The sequence below is a fragment of the Acanthopagrus latus genome, chromosome 15 (assembly GCF_904848185.1).
Source record: "Acanthopagrus latus isolate v.2019 chromosome 15, fAcaLat1.1, whole genome shotgun sequence".
NCBI classification, from domain to species: Eukaryota; Metazoa; Chordata; class Actinopteri; order Spariformes; family Sparidae; genus Acanthopagrus; species Acanthopagrus latus.
Genome location: NC_051053.1, coordinates 12,056,730 through 12,074,980, shown reverse-complemented (window position 1 = coordinate 12,074,980; position 18,251 = coordinate 12,056,730). Strand labels below are relative to the sequence as shown.

The 18,251-nt window shown below is 48.1% G+C and overlaps 1 protein-coding gene and 2 non-coding genes across 3 annotated transcripts; all 3 read left to right on the top strand.

Annotated features, from left to right (window-relative positions):
- The first annotated feature begins 734 nt into the window (after nucleotides 1–734).
- tomm20a (translocase of outer mitochondrial membrane 20) lies at nucleotides 735–3,394 on the top strand. The gene is made up of 5 exons (XM_037122668.1): nucleotides 735–1,098; nucleotides 1,409–1,455; nucleotides 1,567–1,648; nucleotides 2,395–2,537; nucleotides 2,837–3,394. Exons 1-5 carry the CDS (start codon nucleotides 975–977, stop codon nucleotides 2,879–2,881), a joined length of 441 nt encoding a protein of 146 aa, XP_036978563.1. The 5' UTR covers nucleotides 735–974; the 3' UTR covers nucleotides 2,882–3,394.
- On the top strand, nucleotides 2,017–2,148 carry LOC119034211. Its single transcript, XR_005079498.1, has one exon. It is a non-coding gene; the product is annotated as a small nucleolar RNA SNORA14 (small nucleolar RNA).
- LOC119034210 lies at nucleotides 2,606–2,737 on the top strand. The gene has a single exon (XR_005079497.1). It is a non-coding gene; the product is annotated as a small nucleolar RNA SNORA14 (small nucleolar RNA).
- Nucleotides 3,395–18,251: the final 14,857 nt, after the last annotated feature.

Genomic DNA, 18,251 nt, shown 5'->3' with positions numbered 1-18,251 from the left:
GAGCACAGGGCCCACTACAGGACGTCGGGCCCTCAGGCCACCTTCATGAAGTCTGTTCCTGACTGTTTGGGTAGAGACATTCACACCAGTGGCCCTCTGGTGCTCATTCTGTAGGGCACGAGCAGTGCTCAGCCTGTTCCGCCTTGCACAAAGGAGCAGGTATCGGTCTTGCTGATGGCTTGAGGACCTTCTACGGCCCTGTCCAGCTCTCCGAGAATAACCACCAGTCTCCTGAAATCTCCTCCATGTTCTGGAGATTGTGCTGGGAGACACATTAAACCTTCTTGCTGCAGCATGTGTGGATGTGCCATCCTGGAGAAGTTGGACAACCTGTGCAACTTCTGTAGGGTTAAGGAATCGCCTCATACTGCCAGTAGAGATAATTACTCAAGCCGAAACCAGCATGAGTGAAAAATCTGCCAAAAAAGATCAAGAGGGAGAAACTTGAATTGACCTCCGCATGTAAAACCAGTCCTGTTTTGAGGGTTTTCTAATTGTTGCCACTGTGGTGCACCTGTTGTTAATTCCATGAGTGATTAACGATGCCCTCAGCTGCTTAACCAACCAGAAAATTATCAGACAGGTTTAACTGATTTCATGCCAGGCCCAATAAAAAAAAGTGTCCCTTTAATTTTTGTGAGCAGTGTACTTAAAATGAATACTGATACTTAAAAGGATAGTGTGATGATAATACTTTTGTTTTCTTTAAAAAATATAACAATGTAATTATTTATCGAACTATATTGACTCACTTATATATTTATGGTTATTTTGATATATTTATTTTTATGCGTATTTAATTATCTGACTTAAATGTTATCAAAAAAATAAACATTTTACTGCCGCTCATGAGACGACGACATTACGCACTGCGTCATGGTTTACGTACTTCCTTTCCGCACTTCCTTAGCAGCGTGCTAGCCGCTAGCCCGGAGAGCTAGCGTGCTGCGTGCCTTGCCCGTGAAGTTTCAGATATGATGAGCGGCAGGACGAGTGTGGTGATTGCGGGAGTCTGCGGGGCTCTTTTCATCGCATACTGCATTTACTTCGACAGAAAGCGAAGGAGTGACCCTCAGTTTAAAGAAAGGCTCCGTGAACGTAAGTGTTTGAGTCGGAACAGGAAGAGATGAAGTTAGCTGCGCAGTCAACTTCGGTTACAGCACTGTGAGCACCTTATCTCCCATGTGACAAACGAACGAGCCTCACTATACGCTCTACTTCTGCACTCTTGGTGTAGAAAGTTGTAACATTTATTCGTATTTAATGCTTCTCGGTAGCTCGCAGGATTGCTAACTCTCGGAAGACGCATGCTGCAGCTAACTTAGTGTGCCCATGTGTTTTTTCCTTCAAGTTTTACAAGAGCAAACTGAACTTACCAGCACAGTCTAATGCCACGTTTGTTTCGCAGGTAGAAGAAAGAAAAACGTATCTAAAGAAAAGTCTGGACTGGCAAAGGTAGGTCAATGCAAAATCATAAATTGCTGTTTTTCCCCCCTCTCTCTCTCTGCGGGGCACAATGGGCTCACACGTGCTTGTCTGCCACTTTTCTGTCCCTTGACTTTGAAGCTGCCTGATCTGAAGGACGCGGAAGCTGTTCAGAAATTCTTCCTGGAGGAAATCCAAGTCGGAGAAGAGCTGCTGTCACAAGGTTAGCCACATGATCGTTCACTGTTGATTCAACAGACATAAAGCATGCAAGCTGACGTGCATCTCACACATACACACACACAAGGGATGAACAGAAAGCGTTGAGAGCATCGTTTTGTAACTGGCAACTAATAAACTCAAATGCAAGTGATTCTGTGACACTACCTCGGCCATGCTTATCTATTTGAACAGCGTTGGCCAGACCAGTCAATTGTCAAGAGCTGCAACGATCAATTGTTAAATTGTCAACTGTAAAAGTAGCCAGCAACTGTCTTTTTATCGTCGATTTGAGTAGTTTTCAAGACAGAAAAGGGTCACAATTCTTGATTCAATCTTTCGGTGTGGTGATTTTTATTGATTTATTTTGCCTAGCATCCTTAATAAACCCCCTGGTTGTCATTTGTGGTCTCTGGGACAAGAAAGGATGCAAGATCAATCTTAGGATCCAAAGCCGAGAGACGTGTGTCAGTCGCTCTTGGTTATTTCACCCCTAAAACAGAACCGCTAACAAGTTGTTAATCTGAGGAAGTGTTTTTCACATGTTGTCGCTGGTTTTGACCAGTCAGTTTTCAAGAGCTGCAACAATTAATCAATAAGTTGTCACTGTATAACCATTTTCTGACATTTTTACAGACCAAACAACTAATACATTAGTTGACTTTGATAATAGGTTTTAGATGCCGTCCACAACTATCCTGCAGCTGTTTTAATAACTTTATGTTTGTAATCTTTTTGCTAACTCACCAGGTGAATTTGAGAAAGGTGTCGACCACCTGACCAATGCGATCGCAGTATGCGGTCAGCCTCAGCAGCTGCTCCAGGTCCTCCAGCAGACGCTGCCCCCTCCCGTCTTCCAAATGCTGCTCACAAAACTGCCCACAATCAGCCAGGTGAGGATTTCCTGCAGCTCCCTTGTCAACACTTTAAGTGTGATGATTTTATTTATTTATTATTTGCCTAGCATCCTTAATAAACCCCCTGGTTGTCATTTGTGGTCTCTGGGACAAGAAAGGGTGCAATATCAATCTTAGGATCCAAAGCCGAGAGCAGTGTGTCAGTCGCTCTTGGTTATTTCACCCCTAAGACAGAAACACTAACAAGTTGTTAATTTCCTGTGTGATTTCAGAAAGTGTTTCTCACACGTTTTCTGTTCCATGCGAGTCTGAAAGTGTTCTCTTGTGTTTTTCAGCGAATCATCAGCGCACAGTCTTTAACAGAAGATGACGTTGAATGAATGAACGAATGTCTGTTTGTGAGATGTGATTATCATTCTGTAAAGGGATTTCAGAGACACTGATGTTTGTGCACTGATGGCTTCGTGTGACTGCAGTTGTGAGTTGTGCGAGCCTGTTAAGAGAGAGCTCCACCTCTGGACATCAGATGAAGATAACCCTCCCACCCCTCTATCATGGCACTCTGGTGTTGCAGAATTTCCTTGAGGTTATTTTGGGAAGCGTTTAACACATTCCATCTTTCTAAAATCATTCCCACCAGATCTCATGTTTATTCTATTTATTTCCATTAAAAGTAATTGTTTCATATTTCGTTGAAGTGTCTTTGCTGGTGTATGTAAATGATTTGTTACATATCTCTGTGCAGTTGATAAACATGTTAGTGCCTACACTAAACCCAACACCTGCTTGTGGAATATTGTCAGATTTGTTTTTGCGATGTTAAATGTTATTTTTATATTCCAGTCTTTCTTATATAAATGTGCGTGAATCCTAAAATAAATCATAAAAACACACTTTGAGTTTCTGCGTTTCAGTTTGCCAGTAGATGGCAGTAGCAATGCACAGGAGAAGTCAGGACATATATAGTCTCTGAGCTGTGTGTGTGTGTGTGCAGTTTCTATCTGGTGCGTCATTTTAATGAATGAAAAGTGTGAAGTGTTTACCAAGAAGAAACGCTGTAAATGAACATGGAGGATGGTCCTATAATGCGCTCTGAAGGGACTGAAATGTTACGCGAGTGCAAATAAAAACCTTGAGTCGTGACTTTGCATGTGTTAATGAATCCACGACACCGGTTAATAAAATGCAGCCGTGCCAAAACATCCTGAGAGGTCCAGTGTTTCTGTTTCCACCCAGCGCGGTGAAACATACAGCGCGAGCCTGTCTGAGCCACTACATCTATTATTGTGAATGGCTTTATTGTGTGTGCAGGAGAGCGAAAGTGGAGCAGCTTGTCGGGGAAGGGAGTAGGTTGAGCAGTGCGTCTCTTGGAAGACAAATAGAGCCGTAATTATTTTTATCCCTGTCTGCAGCTGTTTTTCTAAGGACTCTGGGCCAGAGCGGCCCGGGCCCTGACGTTGCCAGGAAACAAGAGCAGGGGGAAAAATAGTTTTTCTACATTAGGAGTGAAAAATGAAAATTGAACGGCGGCCCAGAAATGTCGGGCGAAGACTAAATGGTGGACAGTGTTCCATTTTCCGTGAACTCGTGTGCTCGTTCTGCAGTCCTTCTCCTCAGCACTCCTGCTATGTTGCCATGTGGTGGAGAAGGAGAAGGCTGTCAAGAGGCCTGCAGAGTCGTCTGGCCCCGAGTGTGTGTGTGTGTGTGTGTGTGCAGATGAAGTGACTCGTTGTTAATGTGTCCTTTGGGGAGGCGGAGGAGAAAAATAGCAGACTGTGTTGGAGGTCAAGCTGGAGCTGTGGTGCGCTCGCTGGCGCTGGGGTGTAGGAACAGGTTCAGGCCCGGTCCACACAGCGAGCCACTGGTCTGCCTCTCCTGTAAATAAACACTCCGGCTGCTGGATGCATGCTCTGTCCCCTGCAGGCTGGAGACAGCTGAGGTGGGGGTCACTGAAGGATAGCATAAACAGGAGAGCACGCCATCGTGAAGTAAAACCGAGTGAAACGAGCCCTGACACGAGGCCATGACACAGCAGATCTTCTTTTTTTTGCTTGTAATCTCAAACAGGGCCTCCTCAGCCCTTCAGCAGAATATTAATGCAATCAATGAGGTGCTTGTTTTACTTGGTTTTTTTGTGGTTTTTTTAGAGTTAATGTCATTATTTTAATTGCATTCCTGCTCCATTTGAGGTTGCATGAATGGATTATGAGTCAGCTCTTCATATCTGATGTAGCAGGGGCTGGGAAGGGAAAGGGAAAAAAAAAAAAAAAAGGGGAGGGGAGGGTGCAGAAACTCCCTCCTCTCGTGCAGTAGGGGGAACTGTTGCTCCAGGCTGTGCTGCTGAAGGACAACTGAATGGAGAGAGAGCTGAGAGCTTAACAGTTCCAGTTGACAGCAATAACAATGGCTGTGCCTGCAGCACGGAGAGACCATGTGCTCGGCGAGGGGTGATTCTTTAACAGTGTGTAAATGCTTTTCTTCTAATGAGCTCACGTTGACAGATGCACCCCGCTCCTTCATTACAGGTGCAGGGAAATCAACTGTTATTGAAGGCAGGATTAGGCATGCGTGCGCGCGCGCACACACACATACGCACGCACACGCCCCGACAAGCGAGGACCAAAGCAGCACCGACTTGCTGTTGTAATTTGTTTGCATGGATTCTGATCGTATGTCAAATGTTGTGTTGGGAATATTCTAATCACTTGAGCTCCACAACTCATTACTGGAAATCCTGTCAGCAAATTATCCACAGCAGTAATTACCTTCGCTGTGTTATTCCAGTTTTGTGAGTTTTGAATGTCAAAAGCCTGATTGCTGCTCTGTACGCTGAGTGCCGTGCATGCACGGGGGCCCGGGTATCTGTAGGAGCAGCTGTGTTTGGGAGAGTTAAAGGCAGCCAGAAATAACTCTGTTGTATGCGGTTGCTATGGCAGCTCCGCAAAGCAGCGACTCTCCGAGCTGCAGCCTCTCTCGGGGAGGTATTTGCAGCCCCGTGGCCCTGCTGACGGCTGTTAGGTGGAGGCGTCCGCAGAGGCCCGGAGCCCTCTCTGTGTTTTTGGAACACGTCTCCCCGCCGCGCGATGATGCATCAGAGTCGCACTGTCTGCGCCCCGTTGCTGATGTCACAGGCCGCGGTTGCCCACTGTACGTTGTCATGGAGGGTGGCGTGGCCCGGGGAGAAACATGAGACGTGTCCGAGCCCTGCCAGCGGCTATAATACAGGCCGCCGCTCTTCCCCCCTAATGCCACTTGTGTGCACAGCAGCAACACAGTATATTAATTACCCAGACGCCTTCTCCGTGTCATTCACCAGGCCGAGGGGAGAGGAGGAGAATGAATTTTCCAAGGCACGTCCTTAAAATAAAGCAGCGCCGTACGTGCTCGGAGTGTTAACTTCCACACAGATGACCCATTTTTCCGTCTCAAAGGGTCTGAGGATGGGTGGAAAAAGAGAGAGGGGGGTGAGGAGGGAGGGGGAGGCGGCGGTGGAGCCAATCACGTGAATGTGAAGCGGGCTACAAATCCTGGCGGATTTCTCTTCCTCTGTGGGGCAATGCCTTACTGTCATCTGTTTTTCCGTTCCGCTCTCACCACGGTAATTTGACTTCTTCTGCCGCCCTTCCTCCATGTGTGTAGTCTCAGCCTGTCTATTCAGCCCTGTTGTTTACATTCCCTGTGAGTGTGAGCTGCAGGGTGTGGGCAGGGCAGCCCCCCCACCATCATCATCACCACCACCAGCCTCTCTAATGTCTCTCTCTCACACACACACACACACACACACCCTGCCCCCCAGTCTTCACCTATATCTCCCCATCACTAGATGCCTGATAAGCCGGAAATTCAATAGCACCACTCCGCCTGAGAGGAGTAAGTGCATCACATGACTCGTGAATTCCTGTTTACGTTGGGTGGTTTTCATATTTGGTCTGTCTTGGAGCTGGATTCGTCATGGAGGCAGACAAAGAGGAGAGCGGCAGTAGAGGGGGAAGAGAAAAAAACAACACAGACAAAAAAACACAACATACCGCTCAGCATCGCTTCCCATCCTGTCATCTGTCATCAGTGTTATCTGTGCAATCGAGGCTAGGAGTGAAACTAGGAGAGGGAAGTGACAAACACACTGAGCAGGCGGGCGAGGAAAGGGTTAACTAAGCAGACTGTGTGCAGTTATTTCCCCCCCCCACCCTCCCTCTCTCTGATCTGTCTTCCTGTCTCACAGGCTGTGCAGTGCAGTGGCTTTGAAAATCATGAGAGAGTCAGACAGGCTTGTTTTGCATACTGTAGGTCTCCTGCATTGACTTGTAGCAAATCCCTGCCCTCGGGAGGCATGTCAGAGGGGATTAATGGGAGGGCTGGGGCCTCACAGAGTTTCCCATTGTCGCAGCCCAGCCCTGTGCTGTATTTTCATCACGCAGAGTGAGAAAAGAGCGAGCAGGTGGGGCGGCGCTGGTGGTGGAGGGAGGGAGGGTTGAGCTTGTGTGTGTGTGTCAGTGTGTGTGTCAGTGTATGGGGGAGAGGGGGGGAGGTTATACAGTGGTGTTATTTCCCTCTGCCCTGATTCTTTTGAGCCGAGCTGAAGGGAGGGGAGGAGAGTGTAAATAATGTATTTGGAGCGGCGGGGTGGAGGGAGCTGGAGCTTGACCGAGCTCAGAACAGGGAAAGGTTGAGCGGCCATGCTGCTGCACAGGAAGCTGGGGGCTGGAGGGGTGTGTGAGTGTGTGTGTGTGTGTGTGTGTGTGTGTGTGTGTGTGGGTGCACAGAGGGACGGGGGGAGCAGAGGAGGAACTGTATGAGCTACAACAAACCTGCTGTGGGGCTCTGGGGAATGTGGGGCCTCTGCAAGAATGTAGCAATCCTCGACTTCCTTTCCATCCCTCTCAGTTTTACCAAGACAAGTAGTTTGCTGCTGCAGACTGCCATTAATAATGCAATATTCATAATAATGTGGTAATCTGAAGTGCTGTTTCACAACAGGCCCGGGGCTGGGAGGGATTCAAATGGTGTCTCAGGAGGAGAAAAGCTTGGAAACTGGAAACCAGTCCTCAGGACAGGAGCCAGTCTTGCTGAAATGTTCTCTTTAAATGAAAAGTTTGACATCTTGGGACATGAGCTTATTCTCTACCTTACTGAAAACTAGTAAGAGCCAGCAGATGGCTAGCTTAGCCTAACATAAAGACTGGAAAGATGGGCAAACAGCTAGCGAACCTAGTTCAGTGCTAAAAGCATGTTAAGACTGAAAGTGAAGAGGGTTTTTCACCTCGTATCGTTAGCTTAGGCTAAACCCTTGGATCATTTCTGTTTGTTGTGTGGAAACATTTTCAGTCACGTCTTTCTGTCTGAACACACAAATTAGCTAGCGAATTAACATGTTTTAACTTGGCTGTTTTCAAAAAGCGAAGCATAAAGTATGCTAACTCAAAGTGTCGTGTATGTTTCATAAATTGTTTGTGTCCTCTTACCTGAACGTGCAACGTGAACAAATCGGGGACCACACATCACAAGAGTGATTGCTAACTGTAGGTGCTGTTAGCTAATAAGCTTGGTTAACCGATCAGCTTGCTGGCCTTGGGAGTGTTGGTGTTTTTTCCTATCAGACTATCACCTCTTCAAGTGTCTGCGGGCTAACTGGTTAGCATTCTCCATCTCCATCTCTAATAGAGTTTGCTACACAATGCATAAATATCAAAACTATTATTTCTTCACTCTGTTGAAAGTGTTAGTAATTTTTTAAAATAATATAAACTGATAATAAAATGCTTACATATTGCACATTTAGCCAGAACCCAAACCCAAATCTCTGACACCTGATGCTAGAAGGCGGATTCTGCAAACCCTTTGAGAGCCTGGCTAGCTGTTTCCAGTCTTTATGCTAAGCTAAGCTAACAGCTGCTAGCTTTAGCTTCATGTTGTTGATGTCAATGTGCTCATCTAACTTTCAGCATGAAAGTTAATATTTCCCTGCATGTCAAACTATTCCTCCACAGTTCGGCTCCCCTCCGCGGACATTCCCCCCCGTTTGAGTATGATGAAACCGTTTGCTTGCACGATTATACCATCAGCTCTCTCTTTGTCTCCGTATCTCTGTGTCTCGCTCTCCCCTGGCGTTCCAGCGCCTTCTTTCTCCCACACCTGCTATGTTTTATAGCAACGATAAAGGGGACCTTAACCTTGAAACATGATAGAGTAACCCCAACTCCCACAACTACAGTCATCTGAAAAAAAAAACATAAGGGGAAAAAAAAAAGAAGATCACTCCTGTTCTCCTCTACACGCAGTGTAACCTTGGTGTAACTTTCGTATTTTATCATATTTTCTTGGGCTCGCAGCGCTCCGTTGCCGTATCACCCGGCAGCTCGGCAGCTACAACCCACTCGTTCACCCGAGAACTACAAAGTGGGTTTGCCGCCTTGCATCTTGTGTAACCACGGTCTTTGAAGACTTTGGCTTTGAGCTCTGTGTCTCATCAATTCCCTACGCAAAAGCTAAATTTGAATCTGAGGCGAGCACATAAGGGGGTAGCTTATCTGCCCCACTCGTTTAATGTTATTCATTCATGCGCACTATTTTTGTGTCAGGCTGTGCATGCGGAACTATTTTACATTTTGCGTTGTTTATGTAACCTGTCTCCAGTCTGATGATGGATGCATGCGTGCGTTTCGCGCTCGCGAGATGACAGCAACTTTTTAACTTTACATGAGGGGCTGCTTTTGTAGAGGGGATGCGAGACAAATGGCATCAAAGGCGCAGTTTGTGGTGTCCTCGCTGGGGAGTTTAAAGACGTCACGGAGGGCTGCGTTCAGCAGATCGATCCGATCACGTGCCCGGCCGGTCGTGACTCTTTCTGGGTCACGCTTTGATGCTAATTCATTCACGTATCAACAGGAGGGGAGAAAACCAGAGTGACACAGATATCCCTCTCATTTCCTGTCTGGGAGGGAGCCGCACCATGAAGTGAGTGGTACTTATCACGGCAGATTCCTGACTTATTTGTCATCTGGGGCCCTGGATTTGTCACATCAAATCTCCTTTTCTCAATGAACTGGGGAGAGAGATTACAGGCTCATATTCAGTGAGATAATAACGGCGAGTCGGGCTCTGACTCTCAAATAAAAGTCCTCAAGATGGTGACGCAGAGAACGGGGGCCGCGTTGGAACCCGACATCTGATTCTCACGCTACCAAGTGAGGCGCTTTTTGTGTCCTTCTGGAAATATGATTTCCCTCTGTTTGAATTACCGGTCAGCCTCATGATTGTTCGGTGAACCTAAGCCACAGAGCCGCGCCACTCTTTTCCCATCCCCAGCTTTTAACTCGCCGCCAAATCCTCTTCGGGGCTGAGATGATCCACCGTGCAGCCCAATTCACCGTCGGTACAAGACGAGCGCGGCGCCTGAAAGAAACCAGTTGTTATTCTATTCTCTCCGTTTCATGCAATTCATTTTCTCCCCGTTTCATCTCTTCTATTTTAGCCCTCAGCACTAATTTTGTCAGACGTGAGTCCTCTCCTCCAACACGCTGTTGATTTATGTCAGCGTAGTGCCATGTGAGCTCACGCTAACATATCCCCGGTTTGCTTTGAGATTCAGCTGAGCTCCATGAATATCCTCCATCTGACCTATTTTACGCTAAAGCCTTGATCTCCCCTCCGTGTTTGTTTGGAGTCTATTTTCAGCTGCCGTGATGATTTGATATTATTGCCTAAAATATGAGCGACTTGTTATGTTTGTTTTCAAGCCACGCTACTACTTTCATTAGCATATAAAAGGCTTTTTTTTCCCTGATATCCTTATCAAAGTTTGAGGTGCTTCTCTCCATAAATTATTTCTCAGTGCCGCAGAGTCAATCACACTGTTAAGTTCTTCACCACTTAGTTTCACCCAGAAAAGCCCGCATTCCTGCGCTTGATTCGAATTTAATGGACTTGTAGATGATTAATGAATCAATTATTGGATACAGCATCTGACGCTGACAGCCTCTCAAATTGAAAGGAGCACAATCGTTGCGGAGACTTGCACGCCGCCAACCCAGTGTGCTCCTGTAATTATAAATGCATGAAATAATGAACAAACAACTCTGGCGCGGGGCTGCTACACGTCGGTGGGGGGGGCGGGGCGGTCATCCGGGGTCAACACCGAGGAACGGGCGGAGCCTGCAGATGATTGCACTTTGTCTGATCAGGACGCAGATCGAGTTAATCTTATGGCGAGAAATGCGCTGTAGGCTTTTAGTCCAGATGACGCTCAGTGTGAGGCCTCACATAGCTCAGTGAAAAGCTCAGTAAAAGCAACCCCCCCACACACACCCCTCCCTCTCCACCCACCACCATCAACACCCTCTCTCACATCACCCTCCTCCTGCTCCACTCTTCCAGAGGGACGGCTTGTTGACATCCATTAGGAGGTTTCCCAGCATCGAGCCAGGCCAGGAAAGAGGGCTAATGATGTAATTCCCTCAGAGATGACATTAAAATGTCAAAGTGCCGCAGCTGACATCATCCATTTAGCGCACATTTTCCAATAATATACATTTGTCTTTTTTCCTTCCTTGAAACTGGAGCTCCCCACCCATCCCAGTGCCTCTGGGCTCTACTTAGGTGTGCAGCCACACGACAGAGGGCAGCCTGGAAGACAGGGGGATATCATCAAAGCGTGTCTTCCCCTGCAGCTATAAATGCCCTGCTCCAGAAAGCAGCGTTTTGAGCAGGCTCCGTGTGTCACGTTACATTCAGCCCTCCCTTTTTATAAGCCCCCGGTAATGCTAATTCATCCTGTCTGTGCAACAAAGACCCTCGTGCCCTCATTCCTCCACCTCTTTTAAGATTCCTGCCACATGTAGGAATGGCCACCGGATGATTTTTGGGTTAGAAGTGTGTTTTTATTCCTCTGTATGATTTTTCGATTGTGTGAGCAGCTTGTACAAATTGCATTTCCTAACCTGCCGCGAGTCTTTCACGCCGGTCAGCAAACACACAGTTTTTTTTTCTCCAGAAGAAAAATATAGAATCTGAGTTATATTTCTGTGATCGAGACTTGACAGCTCCCTATTCTTCGGCCCAGTGAGTGGGCCGGCTCAGACGTCAATAATGGATGCTTGAAGGCAGAGTAAGTAGACGTGAACTGGAAGCAGAGAAGGATGGCTGCGCCTCAGTTAATAATGAATCAATTGATCCCCCTGCAGATGATGGATCCGGTTGCTATGACGACAGATGCAGTGTTGCCCAGAGAGAAGAGGTTTGTTTCCCAGAATCGAAGCGGTGAGAGTGGATCTTGGCTTTTGCAGGTGGAGGAAGCAAGTTGTGCAAATCCACTCATTTAGTTTCACTGTGACCACTGATGTGAGGATGCTGCAGGTGCACGATGGATGTTACAGCACTGGGTACACACTAGTGTTTTTCAGTGCATGTAGCCTCTAAACACCAACATGTTTACCGTGTCTGCATGTGTGCGTACTGTTGCCGTGGCAACGCGGCTGATGCTGGGTCCAGCTGGGACCACGTTGCCAAGTAACAGCTGAGTTATGAGAGCGGTGGAGAGGAGCGTGGGCGTCGGGAAAAAAGGAGGAGGGGAGGAGGGGGCGAACGGAGCGGTGAGGATACGAGGACTTCTACAAAGAGAGCGAGCAACAAAGACTGGAAGCGAGGGGAGGAGGGGGGGTGTCTCTGAAGGTAGAAGAGAAAAAAAAAGCATTTATTTGGGTTAGAGCGGCGGATTGAAAAATAAGATGTTTTTCATCGCCCTCCGCACCTTCCTGCCAGAGAATATTAATACTTGGGTGCATCACAAAGCATCTCTGCTCTCCGGAAAACAAAATAAACTGTGCCAGCAACATAAGCGATGTGCGCTGTGCTAAACAGCAGCATGGCAAATTCCTTTCATGAGCAGGAAAGTGGAGTAATGAGTGCGGTGCTGTGTGTGCAGAGGTCTGGCTGCACTGACCCTGCCTCTTACATGACTACACCGAGGGCTCACAGCCTGTAATGACTCACAAGCAGGCAGAAATATCAGCTCCAAGGCCGGCGGCTGTAAATGATCGCGTGTCCTTGCAGTCTGGGAGCCTCTGGAGCTGAGGCCGGTTGTTGAGTCAGCAGCCGGACAGGGAAGGTTACACTGCACACACTCCTGAGCTCGTGGTTGAACTGTGGAAAATGTGGCCTGTAATCCATTAATGAGTTAATGGTTTGTGGTAGCAGCAGCTGGTCGTGTTTTTCAGCTGATTCTTCCGAAGACAGCTCACACCCACGGAGGCCCATCTGTGTTATTAAAACGAGAGGATGACGATGTGTTCTTACTATCCATCGACTCCTCCGACCTGCATGAATAATCTGGAGCCGACCTTAAATCTGCCTCCACCTCCTTCCTCGCACTCGACGATGATTATGCAGTTTTTACAGTGTCGTCCCTGGCTCAAGCGCTTTTGTTCGTGCTCACCGAGCGCACATTTTTGTCTGTCTTCCGCCGGCTGAGCAGTCTGATCTGTCGCCATGGAAACCGATCACGAAGTGCCTTGGTGCTACATTTGGGACTAATTGTCGTCCCCAAACAAACACGCTCGCTCTTTTTGGCGCACGCTCACCGCTGAAATCACCGTATTTGTCGCTCTCTTTGTTATAATATTCTCATGCTCCAGTACTTCTCGACAATAAAGCCCCCCCCCCCCAAAAAATCCTGCGCGACAGTGAGTGAAATAGCCGAAAACAACAGGCTCAAAACAAAACGGCCATTGAAGCCGCCGGAGCTGTTCCCAAGCTGCTTGAACCAAATATGCTTAATGAATTATTAGCCTGGGAAATGTGAAACTCGAGGGCCAGTGCGCCGCCGACACATTCAGTCCTCGGCTAAAGTGACATGTCAGGGATCAGAGGACGCGGTGTCCGTCCAGATTTGCGCAGTTCAGGATTTACCGACGGGGCGAAGCAGAAAAACAACAACAATGGAGCCAACGTGGCCCCATCTTTATATAACAGAGCCTGCCTGTGGCGATTGTGCAATGCGGTGCAGTTGTCTGGGCTGATGTAAACAGAGCCTCAGTGCCTCTGGAGGCTCAGCCATGTGCCTTGATGCAGCAGTTATGGGCACATGCCCTACTTTCATAAATCAGAGCTGGAAAAAAAAAAAAAGGAAACAGCGTGCAGAGAGAGAGGGGAGGAGGAGGAGGAGGAGGAGGGGAGAGGCGAGAGGGGATGCCGAGTGAGCAGGAAAGGGAGGGAGAAAGAGAGTTTTAGAGGGAAGAGGGGGGAGGAGGAGGAGGTGTGTGTGTGTGTGTGTGTGGGGGGGGGGGGGTGAACAAGGCTCATATTGATGTTCCAAACACAGCTGCAGGCGTCAGCTGACTAGCTGGCCTGGAAGCAGCCCCAAGCTCTGCCTCCTGCCTTTATCAGCTTACACTGTGACCTTTCTCTCTCTACTGGAATAGATCCCCCCCCCCTTACCACGCACTGTCCACACAGCCCCAATGAGTCCGGACCCTGGCTGTCCTCTCTGACATCTGACTTCTGCCAGGCTTTTTTTTTTTTTTTTTTTTTGTATCTGCATGCCTCCAGAAACACTGGCTCCGTTTTCAGCGCATCAGCACTTTCGTTTGCCTCACATGGCTCCGTTTTCAAGCCTCGCCCCGCGCTCTTACACAACTCACCATGAAGTCACTTTTACTCCTCACGTCCGCACCCGGTGGCGGAGGATAAAGACAGAGAGAGAGAGTGGTGATGAAGGGTTTGGTTACCTCGCAAATGCATGTCAGATTCCTGTGAAGTGTTCCTCGAAACAAAGATGGAGCAAGAGGCGGTGGGGGGTGGTGGGTGGGGGGGGGGGGGGGGGTGTTGATTCGGGTGCCATGCTTGAGCTGCCATCCCAGGTTTGGACATATTTAGTGAACCTGAAGTTAGCAACAGTTCATGGTGAGTTTGGAGCAGCAGCTGTCGTTGAGAGTCCGTCCCTGAGGGCCAGCAATCAGCAGAGGCAACTGTCAATCACAGGTCTGCAGCAGGCCTCATGGGCTTTTTCTCAGAAAGACGCCTCCTCCACGCACACACACACACACACACACACACACACACACACACACACCTCTCCCCTTGATGACGCTCTTCAAGTGTTACTGGATAGTGTTTCTATGGGAGCTGTCCACCCACACACACACACACACACACACACACACACACACACACACACACGCACACACACCAGCGCCTCCCTCGCCTCCCCTCCCGACTCTTTGCAGGAAACACTCATCCTTCTCTGGAGATGTCGCTTGCGGCGGCTCATGCGCTCATAAATCCTGGGCTCCTTTTCTGGGAAATGAAGGGCTTGAAAGATACATACATACACATACTGAGAGTAAGGGAAGGGGGGGGTGGGTGCAAAACACAGCTTGCCAAGTATATCTCCAACGCCTCTTTGACAGTGAAGAGGTTGGATTGAGTGTCTGCCCCCTGTGGGAGGCAAATAAGGAGCATATTCTGCGCTTCCCCTGGTTACTGTGTGAGAATCGGAGACACTGCGGTGTCTAGGCAGACCTCAGCGATACCAAAAGCATTGCAGGAATGAGAAATGCTTGGCGGTGGAGGACAAAGAGGGACGGATGGAGGGAGCGAATAAGAGGGAAGGCGAGGGAAAGAATAGAGGCGTTTAAAGGCAGCCATCGGCGGCGTCGAATGTCACTCGGCTCCCGGTTAGACAATGGAACACAGCTGTCGCTAAGCTTTGAACTGCAGCTGTCTGTCTTTTGTTGGCACTATTTGTGTGTACATGTGGTCACGGGTTGTGTTCGAACATGGAGCCGCTATAAAGTATCATGGGAAGATTAGTGTGTACAATATTCCGGTGCGAGAGGGTGGATCGAGGTCACAGAGAGTTGCAGAGAGACACACGAGTAGGTGGCGAGCATGTCAGATGTTCCAGATTTAGAAACCCTCGAGCAAGAGGCAAGAGACCGCGAGGGGCGGGGTGGCAGAGAGGCTGCGGCGCTCAGACTGAAGTGGGCTGTAATGGTTTGGGGTTGAGGGTCAAAGAGGGGGAGGGAGACGGAGGACGCGGCCGCGAAGGACGAGGAGGAACTCTCGTCTGATCGAGCGCCGAATCTGGAAAATGAAATTAAATCACTTTCCTCGTCGGGATCGTGACTGAAATGGCCGCAGTGTCCGCCACGCCTGAAAACTCCTTCAAGTGCCTCATTATCGGTGTCATCAGCGGATCAGCGGAGAACATCTCATCCTCATCTCGGCTGCTTTTTGATCATCCTCCAGACAATGCGCCATTAGACCCAGGCTGATTTTCTAAAGCTCAATTACTCAAGGGGAGAGTCATTAGCATATCAGAAAGCACAGGCGTGACTCTGCAAATAAAAGAACATATTAGACCCCACACACACACAATATGTTTCAATTATTCATATAATGTAAGAGCGAGCAGACAGAACCGAATTACACCTCTATTTGCATTCAGACGTGGAACACTCTCTGAGCACACGGGCTCGCCCTTTGGGAAGTTTCACTCGAGGCCCGTGGTGTGAGGGTGTCCGCCTTCTTCGTCTCTCTGACAATACGCCTCAGCGTCAGTGCGCCTTAAATGTCACTTTTCACGCTACACCATTTTGTCACAGTAGTTAAGAGAACCACCGTGGGTGCCTAGTCAGCGCCCGCACGACTACAACAGGCAGGGCTCCTCAATTATTCATAAGAGGGAAAACATGTGGTCTCACTTTGCATTCATCTGTGTGTGTATGTGTGTGTGTGTCAAGAGGTGGGTGGGGGGTGGGGACAGATGACCGCATTCCCCCAGAAATGATGTTCCTTGTTCTGGCATTTTAGTGAATCAGGGGTGATGAAACAGCATAACAATGAAAACGTCAGTCAGCGCCATTCATCCTAAAAATGCAGCCATCGCCATCAGCCACCCGCCTTCGTGACAAATGAAGGCACCCTCGGCCTGGTGAGTCAGCGGTTCTTTACAGGAATCAGGATGGAGGGAGAGCAGCCAGAATATCGACTCTCCTGCTTGTGCGTGCAGCGAGCTTATTGTAAACTTCAGCTGGAGTACGGAGGGAGTTTCCCTGAATAATATATCAGCCCTTTGATTCAACCCCACTCGTACTATTTTTTTTTTTCTTTTTTTTTTTTTGCATGCATGAGTAAATTCCTATGCGTGCCAGTCTGCGTGCTGCAGTGCGGGGCTCTGCGTCGCCGCTGTTGTCGTACATAAAGGATGTGTGAATATGTGCGTGTGTCAGCCGCTGACTTTGTGTTCATTCCCCAGTAAATTGATCTGGCTGCTCACTAGACTGGATGGAAAAGGGCCCGGGGCGAGAAGTGCACACTCCATCAGCAGATGGGAGAGCCCACTGTGTTGCCATCACAAGGCATTCCTCCTCACTGGGCATGCTCAGTGGGCAACGCCCCACACAGCACCACCACCACCACCCCCCTGTTCCTCCCAGGGCCTGTTTGAACCAGTCAGTTGGAGGTGGCGGTGGCGCTCTCTCTTGTTTCTCATCTGACCTTCAAAGCCAGTCATGGGGACAGTAGGTTGACAGGGGAGGAAGGGAGGAGGGGTGTTTTTTTCTAAAAGCTCTTTGGGTAGCAGGGCTGATATGTCACTCATTATTTCCACTCTGTGCTCTGGCTCTGTCGCAGGCATGCAATGACCCAGCGCCTCGCACGCAGGGCCACCGGAGGCTTCACAATGGTTTTGTTAAATTTAACACAATCTATCACCATCAGCTTATACTAGTTAACAGCTGATAAGGAATCTTTAGAATATGTGTGGTCTTGACGCACAATTATATAAACCGTTTTGAGAAGGAGAACTTGTATAACGGACTATAGGGAAGTGAATCATTTTTGTCACCGAGTCCTTCACTTACGTAATCCGCAAGTTGATCGGCCCGATCAAAACAAAAATAGACATGAATTTATATCACTTTAAGTCTCAGATGTTTGCTGGGAGAAAAAAAAAAGAAACGAAGTGTGCAATCAGAGGTGAAATCCTGTTCTGCGGAGGTGTAAGTAAATAAGAGAGCTTGGTTTATAAATTCACAGATGTCACAGTGCGATATTTCAAGTCGCTCCAGGATCTCATTCACACAAATCGCAGTAAAACCGGATGCAAAGATGAAAGCCTTGAAAAACCTGGAAGCAACTAGAATAGTAACTCTCTCTGAGTTGTATGGCACGACCTCCTGCAAGAGGCCTGGAACACCAAATATGGGTCTACAAGAAGCTAGCTGTGTGTTATCTGTACGTACGTAATGTCTAAAAGAAGGAAACGTTGTTAAACCCAAACCACACACACCATCAGTGATGCATGAGTTACGTTTTTCTAACCGAGCTACCTAATGCTGGCTTGACAGCTGGTAATACGCTACTCCTGGCACTAGGTGTAGCAATTTGTGTCACGGCTAACGTTAAGTTAACAACAACGTGACAGCAGAGTGAACATCCCAGCCAATTACATTTAATAAAAGATTGTGGCATGGTTGTAATCTTACTGTGTCATCCCTGCCTCATGGAGTTATGTTGTTTTTTCGGATGCTAAAAGTCAGACTATATTTGAATGCTTAGCATAGCAAACAATGCGCGCACATTATGCAATATTTCAGCAAAACCATCATATTCTTTTTCGTTCCTTCCTTGCTCCTCTCCAGTGTCACAATAAACAGAAAGAATATGCAAATTTGGGTTAAAATGCTGCGATGTTACCCCGCCCTGCTGTCGGTCGACACAGTTCTTCATCCTCTGACATCATCTGTGCCGATT